We start from the raw sequence: 27117 nt of genomic DNA on the forward strand, positions 1-27117 counted from the left end.
GAATGCAGTCACACCATGGGTTGTCTTTGCAGCTTTTCTATTTGTCAAGAAAGTTAAACTGGGAATGAACTCCTTTGTCACACGTGATGCTTAAAAATACCAGTTATTTATTCAAAGCCAAACAAATTCAACAGTAATTTGTGTAGTTCCTTGCATTTATTCAATGGACACCTTTATCCAATGCCACGTACAATTGACAAGCAGAGTCAGCTGATTCCTGGAGCAATTGGGGTTAAGGGCCTTGCCAAAGGGCCCAATGGTGACATCACTCTGCTAGCCATGTGATTTCAGCCAGTGATCTTCACATTCCCACAGGCACGGAGTCTGACAAAGCAAGATTAAAAGTTTTTAATTCAAGGTCTCCAATTTTTGAGGTAGCTCGGCCTAGCCGGACACCGTTCATAGTAAAATGTCCTCATTCTTCTGCTGGCAATGACTCTCAAATCGAATAAGATGGATTGGTATGGAGGAAACCTACAAAAGAAAGATCTAGAAGGTTTTCTTAACACAAGGACTGTTAAATACCACTACCACCATGGAGGCACAGCTTGACCTAAACAGCTTATTCTTAGCAGAGATCTGCTCAAGAGTCAGCTGTTGGGGAATAGAACGACTGGCCCGTTAAAAGCCTCCCGCAGGTGGGGATAATCATTACTTAATTGATTGACGCTGCCCTCATTGCTTTGCAATAGCAGGTTGGCACTGCCCAGAGCAGCTCATTGTGACATGCTGTGTAGGAGTCTGCATGGAAAAGCTTGTGTTCTGTATATTATTATTCATGTACTAAAGTGGCTTAAGGAATTAAGTGGCATTGAAGAACAATTTTTTTGGACTTTTTGGAATAGTTTTTGGAAAACTATTCTAGCCTGCTGGTTCACAGTTGACATATTTTATTTGTACAGTTCTTTCTAAGTGTAAGTGCTACTGCTTTAGCTCACTTTTCTGGTGGATTCCTCTTCCTCAGTAACAAATACGGGGCAAACTGATTTATCACTGTAAATCTGGTGGGTGTGGACCAAAACAAGTTGCATAATATATTTTGTTCTCAGTTAATTTAGCTTTAATAAATTCACCTAGAGTTCAGTCACGGTTCAGTATCAGGTTGAAAAATGTCCATTGAGATGTCCCCTGATTATAAATGCTGTAGCGGGAATGCAGATCTGTGTTATGACGCAAATGCACTTTTTTCATTCTTTTTCAGCTCCCTGATGGAATATCTTATTTGCTCTGCAGCCAAAAGGGGCAGTATGTTAAAGCAATTTACCTCTGATCTGTTGTATGGATTTACCAGCGTTGAAAATTTTCTTCATAAATTTTGGGCTTGCAGAGACAAGCATGCATAGTGCATTTTTACTTGTTTGCGTAGAGTGACCGATAATATTAAAGTCATCTCAAGCCAAGGTGTGTAATTAGGACTGCCACTGACATTTCTCTTCCTCTTGAAATCTTGCATTGCATGTTGAAAAAAATATTTAAAGTAAACTGCAGAGATCAAAACCGCATTGTGTGTGAATGTTCTCCTGCTTACCTGGTTAGCTAACTCAGCACAAACATATCACTCTTTTCTTTATCAAACCACTGATGCTGAGTTAAACCCTAATTAGAAGGACAATCAAAGATCTTGCAATTCCACACAGTGCAGACATTAAATACAACCTGTGTGTATAATCTCAATATTTCTTCAGTTAATATCACCTAACAATCATAACTTGTAGCTAAATCCTTCTGTAAGTGCGTTTTGTTTTAAAATGTGAGCAGCTAAACGGTTAAGTAGAACAACAGAGAATATTTGGTAATTGCTGGACTTGCTATTCCATATTTCTCTAAAGTGAAACATTTATTTAGATCCTTATGATGGCTGGTTTTCCTACTATGAGCAAAAACTTGGAACAGCTTGTATTTGGTAACCTTGTAACCTTTTGTTACCCTTAAAACAAGATGGCTCCTCGTTGATTTGACACTTGTGTCATCGCTTGAAAATCTCAGACATTGCTTCTTAGACATTACTTAGTCAACCATAATACTTTATTTATAGTAGAATGATTAGTATTTGTCATAAAATAAAGTGAAGGAATTAAAATCTCTTCGATACACATTTTCTCGAGGCTGTTCCTCCTCATTACCATTGACATTCATCACTGTTATGAATTATGGTTTCACTCTAAAGCCTCTTCCAATCCTTGCCAATGGAATTCTGAAGCCCCATTGTGAGTTGGGCTCACCTTGTCAGGTGCCAGGGATTATGGGTGTAATTAGTATGCTTCTCTGAAAATGACAATGGCTTGGTTTGTTCCCACTGCTATCTGCATAGGAGATCAGCTCAGCTCCTTTTATTTGAAAATAAATGTAGTTTTTTTCTTAGTCTCATAGTCACAAGCATACAGTGTTTTAACTCTGCTTGGGGTCCCGAGAAAAAGTCTAGATCCTAACATTCTGGCATAAAACAGCCTTTGTTCTGTCTGTGGTTTTACTTAAGAAGTAGTATTATTGCGTTTTGGAGTGTTCATTTTAAGTTTTATTTAGGGTCCAGGGCATACAAATTTGTATCACACTGAAGTTTCATAACTGGACAGTTTATGACATTGTCTCATTTCTAAGCAGGACTGATCAGTTGTAGTAAGAAGAAAAGATATCATGTTTCTTTAAAATAGTATTTAATAGCTGCTGGCTGCGGGGAACACTTTAGTGATCTGAACAAGCAGAGATCTCAGTGAATTCCCAGTGCAACATGAGCACAACTTGCTGCTTGAAATTCCTTTTCGTGGAAGCACAAGTATCTTTTAGAAGAGTGTGGCCGTGGGCTGAATTGGTTCAAGTGCCCTAGATGGCCAGTGAAAATGCAGACGTCCTTTGATGTAGTGCTGTTCAGTTTTATACTCATGCTGTGTTATACAGAATGAGACTCATTCAGCAGTACTGAGTACTGAGTATTACTACTGAAGACTTTTCTTCATCATGGCACTAAGAATTGGCAGCCCACTCCTTGCTTGCCCTTTCGGTGAACACAGACTTCTCAAGGAGATGGACACAGGCCTTATAGACACCCAATGAATAAAATGCTCAGACGATTCATCATAATCTTCCTTATGTTTACATCTGCATTGCTGTCAGGAATGAAGAATCAAAGTTACCCAGCCTTAGAGAGAGACATGCTGGCTCTTGTTTTTGTTTTACAATCAGAGGCTTCTTCATCAAAGTATTAAGCCAATTTTCTTTGCAGATGTTCGATACTGCATTATTTAAAGAGATTATAGAGATGTGGATTTTACCTCATGGCACCTTAAATCAATTAATGATGGTATTTAGGGAAACTTACTCGTAATAACTCATATACCCCTTAAGGTCTGGACATAACGACTTTCATCACACTTTCCATTATGTTTTTCAAAAATGACAAAAGCCTGTGTTTTTGATATGTTGTGACATTTTATTAACTAATGGTCGTCAGTTGAAGCAGGGTAATATTATTAACACATTATGTAAAGAGTTTTTGGACGTATGAACCTTGTTTTCTGGTTATGAATTTGTGTTACAGCTAAAATTCCATCTGTTTTCGAAACAATTACTTTTGATAAGCTGTCATATCCCATTTTCGTAATGTTTATTATCTTGCTGAACAAGAATAGAAATAAGAATTCCGCGGTACCGCTTGTGTGTTTTTTCTCATTGTGTTCTAAAGTACCAACCAAATATTGGCATCTGATTCAAAGTAAATTCAGAAAAGATCTTACAAAAGCTTAGGACTGTAACCCTTTCAGTGAAGACCAAATTAGAATGCATAGCCCCAGGGAAGCTAAGTGTAACTTTCTAGCATTTTCTCCCTCATAACTCCTCTGTAAACACCGCCCGGACCTGTGCCTGAGGCTGCCTCAGCTCACTTTGCTTGAATCACAAAGGGTGTGGCCCTCTGGGGGAGCACAGTTGTTGGCAGCTGTCCTGGAGACGTTCAATACTCCATCCAGCAGACCACAATGGGGTGAAAAGTACACAGACAAGGAACTTTTTTTCCTTAATAAAGTCTGCAGAGACCTGTCAGGTGCCTGAGGTATGGTTGGGTTGAGTGTTGACACACTGGGGTGGGGGAGGCAAAGGACCCTCTGAGTTAGCGCTTCATAGATTCATCAGGTGCACCTTGTCCCGACCATGCTCTCAGGTATTTGGCTACATTCCTTCTGTGCTTTCTGGCTGCCCGCCTTCCTGCTCCAGTTACAAATTGTTGCTCAGTGCGACTGACCTGTGCAAAATGTCTAAGCTGGAACCTCCTTCAGGTAACTTATTGAGCCCATTTTCGTGATCACCGAGCCGAAGACGTCGAACAGCAGGCCCGGGCCCTTCCAGCCCTCCGCCGTGCCTCTCGATTCGTTGCAATTCCTGCAGACGCACAGTTATATCTGCGGATCACTCTCGCCGACAGCACGCTGCAAGTTACCAGGCTAAAGGTTATGGCTCTGACTGACAGCTAGCCTGTGCTTTTGAAGTTACCGGCAAGCGGTGTTTCAAAGTGTATTTAGGCTTACGGAGGTTTAAGGTTTCTCAACTCTCGTGTCTTCTGTTTCGTTCCGATAAGTTTTTCAATTCGTGCAATAATTTTCTGCCTCCTAATCCCATCAAGGCAGTGTGTATCGAAAGTCAGTCCTCAGAACCACAGAGTCTATGTCAAGGTGTATGTTATGCAGAATGGCAGAGAAGCTTGTTCTTCCTAATCAGAACACATAGGGCTTGTGTCCATCTATGGGTATTGTGAGTATATTTCAGAGGCAGATATTCACATACACCCAGTTTCTTGAATTCTGGGAAACTTCATGGGCTTTTTTTTAGAATATATCTGCTTCAGTAGGAGCAGATGTTTAAGAATGGAACCTCTCTGTCTCTGTCTCTCTGTCTCTCTCTCTCTCTCTGTCTCTCTCTCTCGCTCTCTGTCTCTCTCTCTCTGTCTCTCTGTCTCTCTCTCTCTCGCTCTCTGTCTCTGTCTATCTCTCTGTCTCTCTCTCTCTCGTTCTGTCTCTGTTTCTCTTTCTCTCGCTCTCTCGCTCTCTGTCTCTCTTTCTCTCGCTCTCTGTCTCTCTGTTTCTCTCTCGCTCTCTGTCTCTCTCTCGCTCTGTCTCTCTCTCGCTCTGTCTCTCTGTTTTTCTTTCTCTCGCTCTCTGTCTCTCTGTTTCTCTCTTGCTCTCTGTCTCTGTCTCTCTGTCTCTGTCTCTCTGTCTCTCTCACTCTCTGTCTCTGTTTCTCTCTCGCTCTCTGTCTCTCTCTCTCTTGCTCTCTCTCTCTGTCTCTCTCTGTCTGTCTGTCTGTCTATATGCTGATAATCAATAGGAATGGGGTCTGTGGGGGCATTGCCTGAATGTAATTTTATGTCATTTTCTTTTTCTCCTCTGGTTCTTCATTGCAGAAGAGGCTTCATGATTATTTTGCCTTAATGAGTTTAAGCTGCAGCTCATTCATAAAAGCCACAGCGCATGATAATGTTTTATTGGAATATTTCCTTTTTTAGGTTTTTTTTTTCCGATTTCCCTCTCTTTACCGTCACACGCAGTTATGTTAGATATCTGTAGAGGCACTGCCAGAGGTTTTGGGCATTATGAAAGCATATCATATTGGGACCCCAACCCAGATCAATCCAGTTACAGTAGGTTCTGGATTTTTAGGGGTACTTAAAATCAACCTAACTTGCCCCCTCGCCTCACCCAGACATCTGACCACTTCAATCGCAAACTAGAAAATTCTGAGAATACGCCAGTGTATATTTATGTTATTTTGCCCCATGTTTGCAATCTTCTTTGAAATCCCCCATCACAAATTGGCTTTTTGTTTTTCTAGTTTCGTGCTGTGTTATTTATCTTTTAATGAATCGTCTATTGTCAATGGGGGAGAAAGCGAGCTGATCAGTCCCCTTTCCCAGCGCCAGCCTAAATCTCACTCCGAAAGCACTGCCCTGGAGGCTACTTTTACCCCCACGCCTGACTTGTGTTGAGGTGGCTCCTTTATTCTTCTGCTACCTCTGCTTCCCTCCACTGGTTTTAAATGGTTGTGAGAACGCCGGCTGAAATTTAAGCGGAGGTCATTTTGAAAGGCCACTGCCATCTCTATGGATCCAGCAGGGTCTCCTAGGAAGAGAACCGTTTCTCCTAGGAATGCATATTGGAGACAATAAGCGACACTCTCACCTCAGTTTGAGACCGAGGGGCTGTAAGGATAGCAGCTCTCTGGGTTATCGAGTTTAAAAGTGCTAAAGTGAGGTTTTAACCGAGAGATTGGGCATCCGTCCTTTGCTGCCATAACAACTGTGTCATCGTTCTTTAAACCTTTTACTTAAAATAATCTTCGGATGAGAAACAAAAGCATTCACTTGACCCTTCTCAGACTTTTTGCTCTGACATCTGTTTTGGTGATGTCTCCTGCTCTTATATTATAGAGTTTAGAGCCCTAAATATCCTTGGGGCAGCCAGTGATGTAAAAGTTAGTGAACATGAATTAAGTGCAATAAACTGCACACCTCTGACATGAGGAGAAGGGAGCAGGAGTGGATTAAATTCAGGTAGTGATTGGGTTCAGATAAGCAGGCAGATATTTGCAATTCAGAACCAAGAGAAAGAACTTGGGAAATGAAGGGGCTGTTGCCGAGCCTAAGTCCTCGTGTGTTTTTTTGTTTGATCATGAGTCTGACCTGGGTTTAAACGAAGTAGGAAATGGGAACCATTAACTTCAGATTTGTTTTCGGTCAAAATTTATTCAACGGGTTGCATTTGCAATTTTTGAGATCAGATGCTTATCTCATATGCATCCAATAAATATACTGGATGACTGCAAATTATGTTAAATTACTCAATAAACAGGAATGGAATTTCACTTCAATTGCAACAAATTTTGCAGCAAACATTTACTTAATAACTCTTCTTCTGCTGTGAAATATAAGACTGCTAGTTCTTATAAAATCAATACCTGGACAGTTTGAATGATGAAATTCATTTGCATTGTGCTAATTAAGAGAGCTTAATAAGTTAGTTATTGCTTTTTTGTTATACTATAGTTACACGTAATTGAGTTTCCTTTTACTCCCCAGGAAACAAGAGAATAAGTTTGGTTTGAGCAACAGTGTGGACCAAATCAGCCCCCCACCAGCCTAAACACACTTAGTATTTCCACAGGATTGGTCTGTGCCCAAATCTACACCCTTGCCAGCAAACCAAAAGTATAACCTTTTATAATATATAAACGCCTCAGGATACTTTACTATAAAAGTTATGGTGTTGGATGGTACTTTTTCATCCTGTTATCTTCAGATCTTTTTAACAGAATTGTTACATATGTTAACTGAACCACAAATCACAACATGCCATCACAGCAAATTTAAAGGGACTGGAATCTATGCACCTGCTGTTAATCTAGAGCCGTCAGTGAAACAGTTTCCCAGGCCCTCTGCTTCCCACCTTTTTCAAACACTTTTTTATTATCTTCTGGCAGAACGCCCATGTTTTCATGTAATTTACTGCTTACTTTACCTGGAAATGCAATCCACCTGCTGATAAACATTTTCATTCATTTCTCACTATGAATTTAATCCGAACAGAATAGTGCGTGCTTGTTTTAGGTGCAGTGCACAGATCAGAAATGTGTCCGGGCTTCGTTAAAGTCCAGACCTAAACTCTATTTAGATGTGTCATATTCATAAATGAACAGTTCATGCTTGAGAATGGACATGTCTGGTTCCGATGAAGTGGTTCTGCTTGGAGGATCGGAACACAGTACATGTATGTGAGAGACAGATGAATGGTGTTTGGTTACAAACATTAATGGTGAAAAGTATGTAACCAATTATTGAACTTATGGAGATAGTTAATTATTCACTTTGGGCAACTGGCTGTTGCATAGATTTATTTACTAAATAAGTCACTTAAAGAATAATAATCTTCATTACATGTTCAGGTTTATTAATGATCCTGATGATGATGATGATGATGATGATGATGATGATGATGATGATGATGACATTTATGACGATGGTAGTAAGAATAGGACCTTGAATAGGACAAGCGGAATCAGAAATTGGATGGGTGATGTGATAGGTTGTTGACATCAGGCTCTTCGACTGCGAATTCATTAGCTGGAATTGTGAATTGCTTCTGGCTCTGTCTGGCTGTCATATCCAGACATGAAATGGGCCAATTAGGCCCAAAGCCTTTATCTTTTGTTAGGTCATGAGCAGTTTTATTCTCATGCAGGCTGGGTTTACATGGCTGGAATCTTTTTGGGAATGTCCTTTGTTCCAGCAGAATAATTAAGTTGGAATGTCCCCTTCAGGGGGTCTAATGGTGAGAGGTGAGGGCAGAGGGGAGGAAGGATGGAGAGGAGAGGACAAGGGTCAAAAGGTTTGCTCCCTATCTATACATTTGGTACACCTCTCATTCTGCAGTGCTAGCTATATGGGTTCTTCCCCATTAACATTTCTTCGTCCAAGGAACATTTACCAAACATTACGATTAAGGTGTGGAAATGTTCAAAGTGCCCAGGTTCCCCAGAACATAATGCCACCACAACAACTGCTACCACAACTAAGACTAATAAAATAAAAAACGAACGAAGGCCTTGGTAGAGCAGCTGACCACACTGTCGCTTTATGCCTTGAAGGTTGTTGGTTCTACGCTGGATGGTGCATTTGCAGTACACACATATAGAAGTTGTATAAAATAATATTTTATGATACACCAAAATTTTTCAACATTAAATACGATAAAAGGATGTGCGAGTAATAATGTTATCATGCTGACATTAACAAAACCTTTGTTAAAACGTAAAACATGGAAGCTAACATTCCATTAACGTTACAGTAAGAACGTCCTCTGCCAGCTTGGTGTAGACCATCACATAATGTTAGCTAATATTCCGGGAACGTTCCCTGTTAGCTGGGTTACGGAATGGTAATCAAGTGACACTGGATTTCCCCAGTACTGCCTGTGACTTTCTCCTTGATTCGAATGGCAGTGCCTGCAGCTGGCTGCCTCGTCTGCATGAGTCATAAAGTCCTGGGTGTTTGAAGAACCTCTCAGTGCTTGTTCGTTTTCGCCTATTCCCTAAGCACTGATTCATAATCAAGCACCATAGGAGTGTTCTGGGGAGGGGGGTTACAAAAATCAAGTGCATGTTACCAGTGGAATATCTGATTTTTTTGGGTTCTGAAGTTTTGTTTCCTATGGCTTGGGAAAGCAAAGAAATGTAAACTCTTACTAGATTGCTAAACAAAAGGGATTTAGGGAATGTTATGGGAGAAGCTTTGTGGCACAGTGGGGCTTGTTTTTACCAGTTTAGCATGACTTATGATATTTTCCCTGGGAATAACACATGGGGTCAGAGACAACTGAACTCCAGGGTCAGCTGAGGGCACGCACAGTCAGTTTCTCATATCTTTATAGAGTTTAGTCATTGCTTTTAATTTAAAGTGCATGTTTTATCACATGTTGGATATGCTATATTTAAATGCCCCCCCCCCCCCACACACACACCTTGTTGAAAACGATCTTCCTGGGGTGAATGCATGTGTTTATGGAGATATTATGAGAACTGCTTCTTTTTAATTTTAGATTGAAGAGTCAGAAATTTTCCATGTAGCAGCTACGATGACCTGATGCTTTGCGCTGTTGAAACATGTCTTGTAGGTTTGCGCACTGGCAGAGAAATCTTAGCCATGATCTAGGTTCATTGTATTTAGCCCAGGGAAAATGGGTGTTGAGCAAGAGTGTGATCTTGATGCCGGGGCGACTGTAAGTTTACTGAACTTAAGCCTCGCCGATTTCTTTTTGCCAGCCAAATAAGCCACACAGGATGCAATGTAAACAGTCCCAGATGAGGCATAAATATTTATATGGGTGGTCTCGAACACACAGGGCTCCTGAAGCTTCTGGCTTTCGGAGTCCATTTACACTCACACCCATAGATTCCATTTTACCTTCTGATTCGGGAGGAAAATGTGAGGCGTTGATGCCGAGGCCTGATTTGTGAGGACACGTCTCAAGCTTCAGGCTTCAATCTTTATTATCTTTGGCACAGGTCCCCCTAACCTATGAGCAAAAGAAAAGCAGTTTAGATTATGGATCACCTGATCATATATATTTTTTTTGATGCTACAAGCTATATTACATGAAGGGTTTTCAGTCTAAAGGACATATGGCAGGTTGATTTCAGTGTTATTTTTTTTGCCTTTGGGTTCCAAGAAAAATGTTGCCTGAAGGAACAAGGCAGTTCAATACATGACACGAGCTATTAAATGAGTCATAGGGAGACCTAATTGTAAGAAAAAATGTGTGCAGGAGAAATGAAATTAAAATTAATCAGGAGTGTAATATTGGTGATATGTCTTAACAAAGCAACTGCTGTCCCAACAAAGTCTCAGATGTCAATGAGCTGGATTTTGTTAGACAGTTAAAACACATGGGGGGGGGGGGGGCATAAGCATACAGGGGCTTCTTGTCTGAAAATGACAAGATCAAAGATCAGCTTGTAATTATACAGGCTGCCGTAAAACTACTTGAGAGGGTCTTGGCAGATGCCTACATCGGGATCTCAAGTGGGGGGAAGATACTGGGCAGCACTGCACACAATGTACAAAGTCAGCGATGTTATGTCTTACCTCAATGACTGTGTGAACTCGGGGTTCTTACGTATCTAAATATATACATGTATCCCTGTACACTCATGTGGGTGTTTCCTCCAGGTCCTCTGGTGCATGTGGGAAGCCCCTATGTTTTCCGAGCTTCCGTTAGTGATGTTCTCTTGACGAAGTGGGTGGCTCCATCAACCTGGAAGCTCTGTACGAGTTCTCCGCGGCGCTTTTGACTCGCCCACATGTGTAAATCTCCGGCGATAGGCACGGAGGGAAGGCAACAAAAGGCACTTCGCTCTGGCTCAATCTAATCCGCTGCCGTCGTTGTACGGAATTCCTGCGGCGCGACCTCTGAGAGGAGCAAGGTATTATACTAAGTGTGGAAATAAAGCGAAGGCCGCAGCAAAAGAGAGGGCAGAAGTAGAGAGCATGGAAAGGAGACATTTATGTGAACTTGGTATAGTGTCAATGATGCCTGAAAGGTGACCACTTTTTGTGGGGATGGTACTTGGAGGACAGCTATTTTGTAAGGTTGGACAAAAACTTTGTAAGCATGGAGCTATGCTGTAACTCTGTTTTCTTCCCTTTTCATTATTCTCACGGGCAGCCTTTGGTCTGTCTTTGTTCCCCCCCAACTAAAAGTTTGCCAGAGGCAATCAGCAGCCCCCGCACTAAGCACCGGACGCCATCCTCCTCAGACTCCCCGCATGGCCGGAAAATAGCGGAGAGGACATATTTTCTCCCGCTGCCAAAGTCCATTATTTTGACAGTTGCCAAAAGTCAATCTTGAGAGAGGATAGCATATTGTTTTAAGGCAAATATTTGTCATTGAATGTCAGTGTGAGAGCTTTGGCTAACAGCATCACTTGGCAAACTTTGTTAACTCAGAGTGTGATGTTAGAAAAATAGATAAGCTAGTAGGGGTAGAGGTTTCAAGGTGAGGTTTGTCCTTACAGCACGCTCAAGGTTATTAACACTCGATGCATCCACACTCTATGACTTAAGCTCTATCTCAGACGCAACGGTATATGCAAAGCTGATCACGTGCCGGTAATTTCCACTCTCTAGGATTCTCTAGGTGCTCGTGCATTACTCACTATTACAGTGCTCAGACCACAGAGTAACTGTTAAAAGACTTGAGCATTTCATGAATTTAGTGTGTCTAAAATGTATTATGTTGCTCCATTTTTTTTGTGGCCAGTTGTACCCTTTTGTGCTGTACTGCGTTTAAATCTTGAGGGGTCATTGAAGCAAGTTTGTCTCGGTCACTGCCTTTAGTCAAGGATACTAAGCAGTGCTTGTGTGGTAGGGCGATGGCCTTTACCCTGTCCAGCCAGCTCTTGGCTTCGGTGCAGACCTGTCCTGCGGTTTCTCTTCACGATCCAAAGCTTTGGCGCGTTTTTCCCGGGGGGGGGGGGGGCTTTTCAAAGACTCCTGCATTTCAGAACAGTCAGCTATTGTTTGAAAGCCTCCCCCCGTTACCTTTTTTCTTTTCAGTTTGAAAACCAAAGAGAAGACTATCCTTCAATGGGCAGATCGCTGGCCTCCTCCACGCGGGATGGTGCTTTGTGGGAGGTGTAGGTTTCGGCGTTATGCGTGTCTGCTGGACGTGCCACTTGTGTTTCGGCACTGAAGAGGACCCAGAAGGCAGCGTTTCGGTTATGCAGGAGACCCTGGCTTTGGCCTGGTCCCTCAGGTGTTGTTCCCATAGTTGGTCTCAGCCAGGTAGATTGGGGTCAAGTGTCTGGTACTAGTACCAGTTCTGCCTTAGCGTGTTATAGTCAGCATCAGCAAACAATTTGGGATGAGCTTACAGAGTCGTCTTTCACATATTACTCGTCCAATTTGAATAAGTGTGAATTTTAAAGGCTGGAATTATTTCATTCACTTTGCTTTGTTTGTGCACTAAAGTAAAGCCTCAGTAAGTCTGAGATTTTATTTGCATACTCAGTTTAAACCCATTGTATCCTAAGCCCTGTGCTTGGCCTTTTGAAATAGCTGGTCTTTGATACACCCAAGTGTACAATCCTGCGAATATATAGTTGCAGGTGAATGATTAACGCTCCCATAACCGCTGGGGCATTTTATGTATATGAAAGACGACTCACAGCCGGCTCACAACCTTGGCCCGACCTGTTTGATTCTGATAGCCTTTCACTTTGCAGCTCAATGTACAATTTTTATTAACCTGTATCGACTACAGCGCAAAGATTTCACCCATTCATGGGCTGAAAAGATTATTTTAAGTGTTTCCTTGTCTCCCCCTACTGGAGGTGCGTTAAAAGAAGGAACACTTCTCCTTTTTAAAGATCTGATATTCTTTGACCACAGATGACAATCTTAATTTAATATTTAACGACGAATTCATCTTCTAATGAAGGTTTGGGAGATAGGCCTGGATTTGTGTGCCAGGTTTTTAATATTTGTTTTTAATCGTTATTTTAAACGGTAGGATTTTATTCTTGGCTTTATTATTTTCTTATACAAATTTGTAATGTTAGTTTGTACCTTCTGTGCAAGATGCCATTTTAAAAATCGTATTTGCTGGGGAGCCAATGAAATGAAAGATTACATTCCTTTTTGTATATTATTATTTATGGAAAAGAAACCGCGTGTGGCATTTATGGCACGTAGGTCAAGGGTCGGTCAACTGTTGTCTGGTCCCCCTGCCCTTTTGTGTGACCACCTGGTATCCAGCCTGCCACTTCATCATCTGAGTCCATAATTGCTGGCTCCGTCTGTACAGCATTGTCTGTGTTTCTGCGTCTCACATGACATACCTTTTTAACACCTAGAGTACAGGCCGTTGTTTGGACAGGTGCCCCTTTGTTGGGATGAAGTACACTTTTCTCTTTACAGTGGAACAGTACTCCTCTTCTCAATGGGAGAAATTGTCTGGAGTGCTGCTTATTGCAATTATTACATAATTGACTCATAGATAATGTCACAAGTTTACTTTCCAAAACAAGATTTGTCGTTCATAATTTTAGCTGTCTGTCATAATTTTAGATGTATTTATGAATATTCATATACAGATACAGATTTGGTTCTCCTTTTTATCGCATCTTTTTTTGGCATCTACACTGTAGGTGTCTCCTTTCAGGGAAGAGGGGACTTTAGAGTAAAGATCGAGAGGAGTCAGCTGAAAGGTGCCGAGTGCTGGGTTCCTAAGAGAGCTGTACCGGGCAAGTCCCACTGGGGGGCAGAATCAGGACACGCTGAAGTGATCATTCCTCCCAGCTGACTTGTAAACATCTAGTGATCCCTTACGATGAGTTTGTGGCCGTGGAAAGAGAGGTCAGGTCTGACCTGCTTGGCACACCTGGGATAGCGCTCTGAAAATTATGACAGTGATGATAAGTTTTTCCCCAAAATGCAAATAATTTTATTCACTTTTTCCTCCCCTTAGTGTGTGGATCATAAAACTGTCAAACTGATATTTCAACACAGGAAGTTTTGCTGATGCTCCGAGCAGCATTGGCAGAGGGTGTTCATCAGAATGAAGCCATCTTTGTTTGTTAAACTCACCGAGGGATGGTGATCAATGCCGTCCCCTGCCAATGGTGTGGAACTTTATTCAATAGTTATCTTCACTCTGCCTCAGTGAATCATGGGTAAAAGACTTTTTTTCAAGCACTTAGCTTTCACTCAACTAACAGCAATGTCTGCTGGCATCTCTCTTCTTCCAGTAACTGGAGCATAGTAGACTTGTCTATTCTGGTATGTATTAGAAATCTATGCAGAGTGAAGTAGTGTTGCTCAGATTAAAGTATCAACATTCCATTCTGAACAACATTCCTTGATTGGGCTTTTCACAGATAACGAGAGAGACTCTCCTACCCACTTTTACAGCCCTTAGATACTCATTCATTCTTGGTACTATGGCAGAATGCGAAATGAGTCTGCATGACTTTGGTGTCTTAAATCACCCTTAATGTGTGTGATTGCATGTGTGTGCCCAGTGATGAACTCCTCCGCTTCCTGACGTAAGCTCCATTCTCACCATGACCCTGTACTGTACTGTAGTGGGCAGTGGTGGGTAATGGTTAAGGAAGCGCACTCATAATTGAAAGATTGCAGGTTCGAATCCCCGACCAGCAAAGCACCACAGGTACCCTGAGCAAGGTACCGCCCCCAAGCACTGCTCCCCAGGCGCTGAATTAGCTGCCCCCTGCTATGTCATGATGTCACATATGGGTTAAATGCAGAGGACACGTTTCGTTGTCGTGCACTGTGGTATATTAACAATGACCACTAATTCTAAAATTCTACTGAGTACGTGTTTCCAAAACATGGCTGAAGCACAAGGGTGTTTTCACCTCTTGGACCTGAAGAGGGAGCATCTGGCTCATACCATTTTACTTTTGCTCACATAATAATAAACAATTATAATTTCAGTGTATTTAAAGTCGCAATTTATATGCACATTGTATAGTCCTAAAAAGTGATAAAATTGGTATAACTGCCAAACATACAGTAAAATGGAGTTTGTCGTGTGTCTCACACCCAAATATTGTGGTGTATTTCAGATGTTAAGGTGCTATTACATGTGGAATTACCATTAAAAGAAATCCTAAAAGATGTTTAAATGCTTTGGGCTTATAATGTATGCGACTTTGGTATGTTAATGGAAATAAAAAAAAAACAACAAAGTATGAAGATTTAATACTGTCGGATTTTCACTGCTATAGCTTGTTACTGCTTCTGCCTGCCTGTACAGGACACCCAGAGCCCACGGGGCCAGTGGATTTAGGGTGATTTGTGTATAGGGTGGTATCTTAGAAGAGAGGGCTTATTTGGTGTCTGAAAGACAGGAATAGGGTCCATGCTGTAGATGTGCCGCTTTCCCGCGGCGTGCAGCGGTCAGGAATGCAAAACGTCTTTCTCTTCTTGCTTTTAGGACTCAGTCCCACTCAGTGGCTCTGTGAGGGAACGGGGAGCAGACACCAGTTCAGACAAGCATTTCGTAATGAAGATGAAAATAAAATCTGTAGTGCCTGTAACATGTGATTGAGTACTGCCCCCTACAGGATGAAAAAGTTGCTGCGCATTTTCCAGAGCGCCTGCAAGGGACGTGCAGGCTTCTTCTGCTTCATACTATAAAGGGTACTGCTCAGTGACGTCTGTTCGTGTTGATTCCGTCTAAAGATTCAGGATTACACTTACATAAAAAAAATCCATTATGTGGTTTTATTTAACAGCCCGGGTTAAACGGAATGTCTCTCTTTCTACTCGCCCACAATCATCCTCCAGCATTTGTGAGAGCAGTGGCATCGGCCCAAAGGGCAGCTGTTTGGGTTTATGCCATTGAGGCTTTAAATCTCTTGCCCCTTTACCTCACCATCTGACAATGTGTCCAGCTCCGGATGATAGGAAGCAAGTTTTTTTTTTTTTATTATTTTGAATTTGGGTCATGCGCTAATCCAAAAATTAAGAATGCTGGCTTTACGATCCTCCCTTTGCTTCCCATTGTTGGGTTTGTCTCAGGAATGCAAGAGGGTTTTAGATGTTGGCCAATGCATCCTTCTTTTGAGTGGTTCTTAAGTCATCTGTTTAGAGGAAAGTCAGGTAGGTCTGTAGTTAAATCCCCCAAACCTGGCACTCTGAGTTTTTCAACACTACAGGAAAGAGGGCTAAATCTGTCAGCGGCCTACAATCAGAGCAAGATTATGGGATGCCATCATAGCTATCTCAGACATGCATCACCTGGACCACCCCTTAAACAGCCTGTGTCCCGGGCTGATCGATCATTGTGCTTTTGGCCTCCCTTTTATAAGGAGACTGTGGGAATAGTGGGGTCAGAGTAGCCCCCAACCATCAAAGCCCCCCCCCCTCCCCCCAGTCACCCACCCATGTAGAGCAGTTAACATCTCAAAGCCACGGTGCTGTCTCCACATTGAATGTGAGGTCTTTTGAAGAACAGAACAGTGCAGGAAAGCTGAAAGGTCTCATGTCAGTGATATGCTGGCATACCTTGTTGTCATCAGCAGGGCTGCTATGGGCAAGTTGGAATAAGTGCTTCTATGCCTGTTCAGCTGCGGAATACCGTGCCTGCAACCCGACCTCTGGGTGAAGAACAAGTCTTCCTAACTTATGCAGGACCTTTTTTGCATGGTGGCCGGTTTCTAATGTGGTTACATGCCAGGTCAGCTGGAGCAGCTGTGCATTTTCTCCAGTGTTTCTTCTGGTTGAGCAACAGTCAAGTCCTGTGGCGCTGTGAGCGCTTGCCTCCCCAGATGTGTGTGTGTGCGGTGCTCTCTGTGTCCAACTTATGGTTAGTTTTTTTTTTTTCCCAACATCGGCCATGTTTTGTGTTGGCCAGAGGTTGTGGACCCTGCACCATCTGTGACAACACTGGACGCCTGCACACGTGCATTCCAGGAGAATGAAGGATGTGCTTACTTTTCAATTTATCTTCTGTTGTTTCACCAGTGAGCTCCGCATTTTGTTTAATAGCCTACTCGAGACATGCCAGCACGCATGTGTTTATATCAATTAAATATATCCAAACACATGGAACAGCTGCAACGATAAAATATGAGATATTTTCAGTGTTGTACAACCTCCGTATGCTGTGGTAACACATAAATAGGTGCAGCGTTCCACAGATTTGTTATGGATAGGGAAAATTTTGTGGTCCAGCAATTATACATTTTATGCATCATTAGATTGGAATGAACATTCCAACCTGTTTTATACAGAAACATTGATTTATGGGCAAAATCCAAATATAGTATGACAATTAAAATATATTATGGCTTAACTGAATTTTATGTGTAATAAATAATAAAAGAAAGAGTATTTGATGGGCTCAGACTTGGAAGTTTACCTCATAACACTTTTCATTTACTGCATGTTCATAACGCCACTATGATGCATTCGTTGGCCATTCAGAGAACCATTGTGATGCATTCATAGAACATTCATAAGAAGCATGTACAGTAAGTATACCTAAACATCCTAACATACCTTTACAGCTTTAATATACACTAATTACAAACATGTTATGATTATATGGCTAAGGCCATAATTATAGTATATATTGGAAGGAACACGTCCCCCCATGGTTTTTTGGTGGCTATGGCCGTTTAGTGTAAGATGAAGGTCTGGCTGTTGTCCTGATGTTAAGGTGGAAAAACCCACAACATGCAGTTTGTCCTCCTGCAATGTAATTTTTAAACTGACTTGAATGGTAACTCTGGCTAAGTATTTTTTCTAAAACTTGTTTTGAATCTCAGAAATTATGCTTCATCATTGCCATGGTAAAACGGCCTAACTGTTCCCAACAGCTGTCTGCTGGCTTCCGAGTGCTTCCTCAGTTCAAAGTTGCTTTGGCCCGTTTCATTTTTTTGAGTGCTGGAGTGTAAGATGGGAAATGGTGTGTCTGCGAAGGAGAGACGCCCACTTCTGTGGCACGGAAGGGCTGCAGCTGGCCTCCTTCCCCAGCTGTTACATGGCTCACCAGTCTGCAGAGCTGTCCCCAGGGAATAGGTGAGAGAGATGGTGATTCAGACAGAAGCAAGTGGGGAGAGCGGGAAGACCCTCAAGCAGCTGCTCGGAGCTGGAGATCGTACTTTGGGGGCATATTGCATTTTCTGTAACAAGCTGCTGGAACATAGACGTCATGTGAGCAATGGAGCTTCCAGCCCCCCGTGCCAGTCCTGCTACTCTCCTCCCATGCTGCCGCTCGAATCCACAGAACCTACTGCACTTAATCCAGAGGTGGAAATCCAGAAAGTAAAAATCCAGACCAAGATTTTGTTTCAACCAAGTAGTTAAGTACTCTATAACTATGTTTCTTCATACAGAACTGGTTGGTTAAACGAATGTCTTGGTCTGAATTTTTACTTTGTGGACCTGAAATATTTTACCTCTGCATGTGAACATATATCACTCCAAGTATTTGCTTTCAATATTAATTATTGCACTAATGGAATTTGCTAGTTTAAATAAACCCAGGCGGTATCAATATAGCTGTATATATGTATATGTACACGCACGCACACACACACACACACACACACACACACACACACACACACACACACACACACACACACACACTCACATGTAGGGTATACCTATCCTTATGGGGCACGCTCATTCACTTCTATGGGAAAAATGCTAACGGTAACTATGACAACCTTAACCCCCACCCTGCCATAACCATAACCATAAGTAACCAAGCAAAATACAAGAGTTTTTGCATTTTTAGTTTTTTCATAGCAGTCACTGCCACTGACCAGGAGACTGGTCCCCATAAGGGAAAAAATGGATATTTATCACATTATGGGGACATTGTGTCTCCATAAGGATAGGTATACCCACTCACACACACACACACACACATATACACATGGAGCTGACAGAGGACAGTTATCCTGAAGAGCTTCTTTGCTATCCTATGTATGAAAATTTGGTATTTGGGCCTGAAATCTGGATCACACCTGGAAAGTTTATAAACTTGGCTCCCTAACTGCAATGCATGGGTGTTTCTGGGATTTGACTCTTAGGGGGCTCAGCACCATAAAGGAATATAGGACAATAACGTTTGTATGAAATGTAGACCTATATGAAAGTACTGGACAAATCGTTACATGGTGGTATGAGGGTTTATGACCACTTAAGCTGCAAGGAATAACGCTTCATTACCATTATACTGAAATGAGCTGCATTAAGGAATACTGTACATGTTAAGTTAAAGAAAAATAAACAAGATCAAGTGCAAATCTCCAGTACTTCTTTCTATTACGAATAGTGGCAGAATTAAACACGGCAGATTTTGAGATAAGTAATCATTCGATTCTGCTAAACTATAAAATTAAAGTGCATCTATATGAATTTATCATGTTATTTTTAGAAATTCACAATATATCGCTTCTCAGACTGGGAACATGGTTGTCAAATGTTCTGAGCCAAACAAATCATCGGGGGCTGGTTTGGTTTCGGCACCTCAGTGACACCTCTGGGTATCAGAATTGGCGACATTAGACAGGAATATATCAGTGTCGGTACTGGCCAAAATTTACACATCGGTGCACTGGTAATGTTTTTTCACTTGTGTGCGAAAAAGCATGTGGAAATAAGCAAACTCCGAATGAGTGCGTAGATTGTTAATGTGTACAGGATGTAGCGCTATAATTTAAGATGCATTGCTAAGGAAATGAACCCTTTTAGTTGCAGATGCATAAAGCAGAAATCATAAAAAAAAAGGTAATCATTCTGTAGTTTAGATCAGCAGGGATCACATGCTGGGAGAACCACACACATCTGCTTTTAATCTATTTTATTGTTAGTTTGACGTGTCAATGCAACAAGCCTTTAAACATGTTAATGTACAGTGCGGCTGCAAAGGCGAATTTTATAAATGGTTATTGGAGTTTATATGCAGAATTATTATATCAGGGGCTTCTCTCCTAAATGGCTAGATTTTACACCCTTTTTACTCTCTTTTGTTATTTGTATACCAATCTGGCTACCACACAGACTCTGAGTTCTTGAGTATCAACAAATTAACTTTACGGAGAAAAAAACATGTTGCTTTTTATTCATTATTTATGCCGATTGTGGTGAACATTTAACACATGGTGGAAAAGGATGGAATATATGTACCTGGTGAACCCAGTATGCAGCCATTTTCTCATCTGGTCCTGCCACAGGATTTCGATAAAGTGTGTGTGTTTGTGTGTGTGTGTGTGTGTGTGTGAGAGAGAGAGAGAGAGAGAGAGAGAGAGAGAGAGAGACTGTCTCCGTAGACTATGAATAAATTGGCTTCCTGTGATTGAGGACAGCTTTGGAGTCTGCTGGCCAACATAAAGATTGCTAGCCTGTTCACATCTGGTTTCCTTCCAGTAATATCACAACTTTGTACCAAAATATGGAGCCTAAATAGGGCAGGAACTTTTGATTTGATAAGGTCATTCAATTTGCATCCTCAAATCCTTTGTCCACCTTCCGTTGAAATCACAGAGGCTTTGCTGGTTGTAATTCCTGATTAATTTAGGGCTGGCACTGGACTCGTATCTCTGTTTCTTTTGCAGGATCTTTGAGATGCTCCTAAGGACATCCAGCCCAAGAGCAGGATGTTTCTGACTGCTAACGGCAAATCCTGCCTGCAGGCCCATAGAAAATGCGATTTGATTTATGGCTTGTGGATGTTTAAATGGCTGAGTTCCAATGAAAGGAGACCAAGAGTAAGAACAATGTAAATGTGGAGAATGCAAGTAATTTGTATGACGGTGGAGTAAGATGAGAAGCTCGCCAGTGGCAGTTAAATCAGGAAATAGGAAAACATACCGGAAACAGTGTATGCAAGGGGTTAAATGAGTTAAAAAAAACATTCCAAATTTGAAAAAATAATATTAACGAATACTTTTTAACCCATTAATTGCACCGTTGGTATAAAGATTCACAATTCAAACAAACTTCAATTCAGCATTATCTGTTACAGAGTATCAGTAACTCCTTTTAGGCACAGCTCATACATAATACAACATTAACTAATACTACAAGTAATAAAAACCAATGAAACAATCAATAAATACATAAATAAGAAATAACTAATAAAAATAATGGAACGAATAACAATATTGATTTTGTAACATTTAAGATGCTAATGGACAAGAGTACACATGGCCTCTGACAGTAACTCTTTTGAGTGTGTGGTGCTCTAGTACAGTTGTAGTCTTTTGCCAGTCAGGGAAAAGAAAGTCACTAACCTAGACTTCCTTTGTCAAGTGGTCATCCACTAGATTATAATTAAGCATGTCGTTTTTAATCAGGAACTGTTGTTTGAAACAGGCTGATAGTATGATTATCTTTAGGTCAGACTTGTGTATTTTTTTTTATTATTTTTTTTTTATTACTATGCATTATAGCTATAAACATGCATAAACCAATTCACTCATACGTTTACGCCATGGTACACAGATGGGCAAAACAGATTAAAACGTTTAAATGTTGGCAAACACGAAAGCACTAAACAGTATCCATAAATACCTCGAAGACCTTGGAAACCAAGATGACGCAGTCGGTATCGCTTACCTTGAATTATGACAAATATGCCGTGTTCCTTTCTTCTAAGACCATGAGGAAACAATTCTAAAAGGGTCCGAAAATTGGTAGGATGCCCTGGATCTTTTCTAACAATAATTAAGATTATTTAGAAATCTGTTCTTTATAGCATTACCACTAGTCAGAGCTCATTAGCTTTTTTCCTTTGTCTTGTAAATCATCTGACTTCTTCGCTATAAGCCATTTGTGCTAAGGAACAGGTTGTATGCATCTGCCCTCAAAAGTATCCTATTTTTATTGCTTCATTTTGTTAAAAAACCCTTTTGAGGTTGCTTGTAAATGCCATACTATCAGCCACATGCTTTACCAGTACAGTAAAGGTAATCTTTTTAGAGACATAAAAGATATCATTTAAAAATACTGTCTACAAAATTTATAATTAAAGAATCCAAATGATATTTGCCGCTTCTTTTGTGCACGTCAGTTAGCTTTCAATGAGTGCAAGCAGATCGTGTATTACGATAACGGCAGTGATGCTAATCACAAGTGCCACCCCTGCCAGATGCATTGTCAGGTTTTAAGAGCAGACTCAGCATGAGTGCTAAATGGCATTCCAGGGAGTGGAGTTGCCATGCTGTTCAGAAGGGTGTCCTAGCTGGAATAAAGCAGGCATTCCCCCTTGTAGCGCATGTTAGCGAATTTGGCTCCCACCAAAGGGCGAATGCACGTGGATCCTTTCTGCGGACATGGTAGATTTAATCCGTAGCCTGATTTTATTAGCGAAAGCATTGCGTCATCATAGCCTGCTGAGTTTGCAGCATTGTGGAATTTTCAGAGTTATCCCTCATAGTCCTATTGAGCTGTACCCAAGTGAGCAAGAAAGTGAGCTACATTTATTTATATTACGTTTACAGTCCAAAGAAACCAAACAGGGAAAGGAAGGCTGCCAACTAAAACCGGTGCAGTAAAAGTCATTCATTTGTGAAATATTCTCTCTAAGGATAATAAAAAATCATGTATTGTCCATGTAAGAATTACTATGCTGTTATTGTTCCTGATTGACATTTTGTCTTACGTTTACACAAATTGCACCAAAGCCAAAATCATTCAGCGTAGTCAGTACACATGCACCTTTCATTCTACATTTACACCTTTCTCATACTTTTTCTACTGGTCTTCATTGATTGTAGTCCAAAATAGTAAAATAAACCTAATGCAAGTGATTGTAGAAATATATTGTACGACTTGTAGAGTTATTAACCTCAAGTAACATAACAGTGAAAATGGTCTGAAGTTGAGCAGGATTTATTTATGAACATGGTGATCCTAGGAGGCACTTTTCAGATCTCTCGTACATGCTGGGGAGGGGCTGATCCTGGGAGAGGGAGGAGAAAACTCTGGAGGAACCAGTTAGAATCAGGCTGTAGTGTGCCCTCCACCCCCATCTCTTTGAGTGGGGCACCCTTTTTTTCAACTTTTCCTGTCTGGCTGGAAGGCTGCATGTTGTGTGTGTGCATTGAACCTGAGAAGAGAGAGTGTGCTGGGACAGAAGGGATGTCTGAATTTGCTCTTAGGCCATAAATGAGCTACTGGTGAGCATCATGTCTAAGATCGGCCTCCAGTTGTGTCTTTATGTCTTGCTTGCAATCAGTGTGGGATGCATAGATGCATGGCTCTGGTCTTGGAGTGCGTCCACAACGGAGGCCCCATCTGCAAACCAGCAAGGATTTGATAACTCCACTGGAATCAAAGACGAGCAGAGTATTGCTGGAGTGGGAGAAGAGATCGTAAATGTGGCCAGCGGAATTCGCGAGTCCATGCAGACGTGGAACCAAAACCCAGATGAGGAATCGTCTGAGCCGAACATTACAGCACCTGCTTCTCCAACAGCACCTGGAAACCTGACAAACACCAACTTCACTGCTTCCGCTGTCGAGCCAGGGATCATTAAGGGAGACGAGATGGGTAATATCACATCAGCTTTGCAGAGTGCAGATAATGGAACGTCAGTAGGGGAGGAAGGTGGGTCAGGATCTGGATCTTATGCAGGGGACAGGCATGGGGACACTGTTATCTATAAAAGAATCATGGAGCTTACTAGCCTTAATGATAGTGTAGATGCAGAGACAGAGATGGGACCTTCGAGAATGACAAAGAAGAATCTCTCCCTGATTACTATGGACAATCAAAGCAATTCATCTGAGGCAAAAGGCACTAATCAAATGGGTAATCATCTCGAAAGCCAGCATCTCATATTTAACCCCGATGAGTCGTCCTATAGTACAAATAGTAGCAAAAGTAGTTTTAACATTATTTATAGTGATAATGATACTAATGTAGCAGTGGTGGGACAGCCCTATGAGAATGCCTCAATGGGTAATGTGCTAAATGCTAATAATAGCAAGCAATATGTGAATAGCAATTCTTCCATTCTGGAGTCCCCTCGTTGTGTGCCCGTTGATTGGGACTTGCAGTTTTGCACTTTAGTGGGTGTTCAGAGCTTCGTGGTGCCCAATTTCTTCAATCATAGCAGCATGGCGGATGTCCGTGAGTTTTATTTTCATTGGGAATGGCTCCTGAAGTCACGCTGCCACTGTAGCTTGGAGTGGTTTTTCTGTCTGCTGCTGGTGCCCAGGTGTGGGTCAGAGGGCCCACGTCCTGCCCTGCCCTGTCGCAGCTTCTGCGAGGTCCTGCTGGACAGCTGCTGGAGGTTCCTTGATGACGGCCACTTCCCCGTGGCCTGTCACTCTCTTCCCGACGAGGAGGACGATGGCAATCAGTGCCTATCAGTTAGTAGCTGGAAAGGTAAATGCAGGTTAAGATGTATGCCTTTTGGTATACATTTTGAACCCGCACCACCTGTCTGTCTGTGTGTCCATCCATATAATTAATAAGGGCACATTTCGCTACTAAAATCCATCGTCAGGTCAGTCTGATTTGCATTGGCTTGAATGGAAATTAAGCTTCTGTAGCTGTGCGGACTGGGAATTCCACAGCCAGAATTGAGAACCTCTCACCATGCTTACACCAGTGGCTCCAAACAGAGGCATGAATTTGGAGCAAGCATGTTTAGCACTGTTTTACAGGTTGGATCCCAGTGTCCTACAATCTGCATGTGCTATTAATGGCCATTTCTTCTTCACTGTGTCTAAAGCATGTCATGCATCTTCTGAAGTGTTTGTGTCATCACATCATAAACCGACTGTGATTTAGCTTTTGGGCGTTAACAGGGAGTCTTACACCAAGTCGGTAAGTAAAAGAACACTGTAGTTTTACCAGTAACAAGCTTTTGATATTGCAATTTATAGTATAACTCGGTATACATAGCTTTTGATTTTAAACACCATATATTTCTGTGGAATACTATATTTTACTTATATGTTTTCATTGGCTATGTCTCTCAGGAAGATTATAAGGGTAGCTGTAAAATTTATTCGTTAGTGGAGTAGAGCATAGCGTGAGGAGATAGTATATAATTTGGAAATCTTGTAAAATATAGGGTAGATTTATGGGGTAAAGCATTGATTCAGGAAAACTAGGACATACATGCAGTGGTTTGCAGAAGAAAAAAACAGTTGTGTGTACATGTTCAGTGTGCATGTCCAGTGTGCGTGTCCACTGTGCGTGTCCAGCGTGCGTGTCCAGTGTGCGTGTCCACTGTGCGTGTCCAGCGTGCGTGTCCAGCGTACGTGTCCAGTGTGCGTGTCCAGTGTGCGTGTCCAGCGTGCGTGTCCAGCGTACGTGTCCAGTGTGCGTGTCCAGCGTACGTGTCCAGTGTGCGTGTCCAGCGTACGTGTCCAGTGTGCGTGTCCTGTGTGCGTGTCCTGTGTGCGTGTCCTGTGTGCGTGTCCAGTGTGCGTGTCCTGTGTGCCCTGCAATGAACTGGAGTCTCATGCTCTACTCTGTCTGGGAGGCTTCAGCACCCCCCCCCCCCCCAAACATCCTAGATAAGTAGAATCTTACAAAACATACTGTACAAAGTGTGCAGTGTTTATTTAAAAATATTTTTGGTTTCCACAATTGGTTCTTTCATTGTATTATGCATCTTATTGTAAGTGTTTACCTTCAGGGCACAGAAGTTCCTTTAGAATGTACTGTATTCTCCACGGTCGAAAATGCACTTTGTATGAGGGGTTGTCTGACATTTTTATGTAATTATATTAATTATATTCCAGTTGATCTGTCTCTTGCCTCCTGGGGTTGAGAGTGATAAGTGTTATCCTTGTCATGTCAGAGACACCATGCGGCTCTCTCAGTATGCGGCAGTACCATGCGGCAATCTCAGAGATTTGGTAGATGTTGATAAATATGAGATGTAAGATCACAGGGCTTCATGGATAGTGTCATGCGGTAAAATAGAACCATTTTTAATGATTCTATTTTAAAAATGTTTATTTTATGTAATGCTTCTGGTTACTGTTGTTCTTGGACTGGTCATTGTATCTAGCTTCTGACTGCTAGAGTGCCACATCTGCATGGATTAAATCCAGATAGTCTATTTTTAAGACCTTCTATCACTCCGGCAGGCTTCAGCTCTGACATTGTGTAGTGGACTCGAAATCTCAGATAGCACAGTGGGGCTGATGATGTGCAGATGAGAGCAGAAGCACCTTTGTGGATCCTCACAGTCACCTTCACGCCTGTGGTCATGTTCTTTATAGAACAAGCTGTTGAACAGTCAGCCATAGCTGAACATCTGAAGGGCGTAACTGTCTCTAAAGCCACATCTGGACATATTTCAACTTCGTGTGGTTATCCCACCAAGCAATATCCTGTTGTTCTTCATGCAAATCAAGCAGCTTATATGAAGCAAATCGTGCCGTTCACAGTGCATTTTACTGCAAATTTTTACTGTGTTTTCTTCCGCCTGCTCCTCCCAGGATTAGTAATGAAACATATTGTGTGTGTCAGGATCCCCCAAGAGTTTCTCTGTGTGTGGGCAAGAGCCATTTCTCTCATTCTGAAAGCCTCCTTATCTCTGGTGCATCTGTGTCGTGCATGAACCTCATGGGGGAGTCCATCGTTGCCTCTGTTAATTTTCTGCTGGAATTCAGCCCTCGCAAGCAGGCCGCCATGAACAATGGGTTCCATGCAGGATCTCGGTGGTTTTCCGTGACTGCGGCGGGTGGGACGAGTGGCTGTCAGAGCACGGCAGTCGTGCCCTGAGGAAAGAACGCTGGGTGAGAGGCCCTTTTGTCTGATTTCCGTGAGAACAAGGCAGTTTCTCACTGGCACTAAGCAACATGGCCGAGCATCTTTTGTTAACAGAGGCATGTTGTGATATATGTCTTATTGGATGACTGGCTCCTATTTCAGTAGATCAGCTGTTAATCATGGACCTCACAAGGCTGCGCGTAAGAAACAATCTTTTCTATTAGTGGGAGTGCATTTTGAGGGTGAAAAGAATCAATCAGTTGATCAATCAGTCAATCAATCAATCAATCAGTTGAAGTTTTATTGTTTTATTTGTAATATGCACAGTTATACTTAGCAATTTGCAGTGTACTTCT

General features: G+C 41.9%; 1 protein-coding gene across 5 annotated transcripts in view; it reads left to right on the forward strand.

Annotated features, from left to right (window-relative positions):
* The window catches only part of LOC125710150 (collagen alpha-1(XVIII) chain-like), a 62869-nt gene that overhangs the window by 10804 nt on the left and 24948 nt on the right, over nt 1-27117 (forward strand). The window contains exon 1 of one of the 5 annotated variants that reach the window (XM_048979514.1): nt 23087-23629. The exons of 1 other annotated variant lie outside the window; for it this stretch is intronic. In XM_048979514.1, the coding sequence (XP_048835471.1) occupies nt 23209-23629 (421 nt within the window). In that variant the 5' untranslated portion in view covers nt 23087-23208. 3 more of the 5 variants (XM_048979515.1, XM_048979517.1, XM_048979513.1) reach the window with 3 other exon arrangements.

Source organism: Brienomyrus brachyistius, chromosome 16, assembly GCF_023856365.1.
Source record: "Brienomyrus brachyistius isolate T26 chromosome 16, BBRACH_0.4, whole genome shotgun sequence".
NCBI lineage: Eukaryota > Metazoa > Chordata > Actinopteri > Osteoglossiformes > Mormyridae > Brienomyrus > Brienomyrus brachyistius.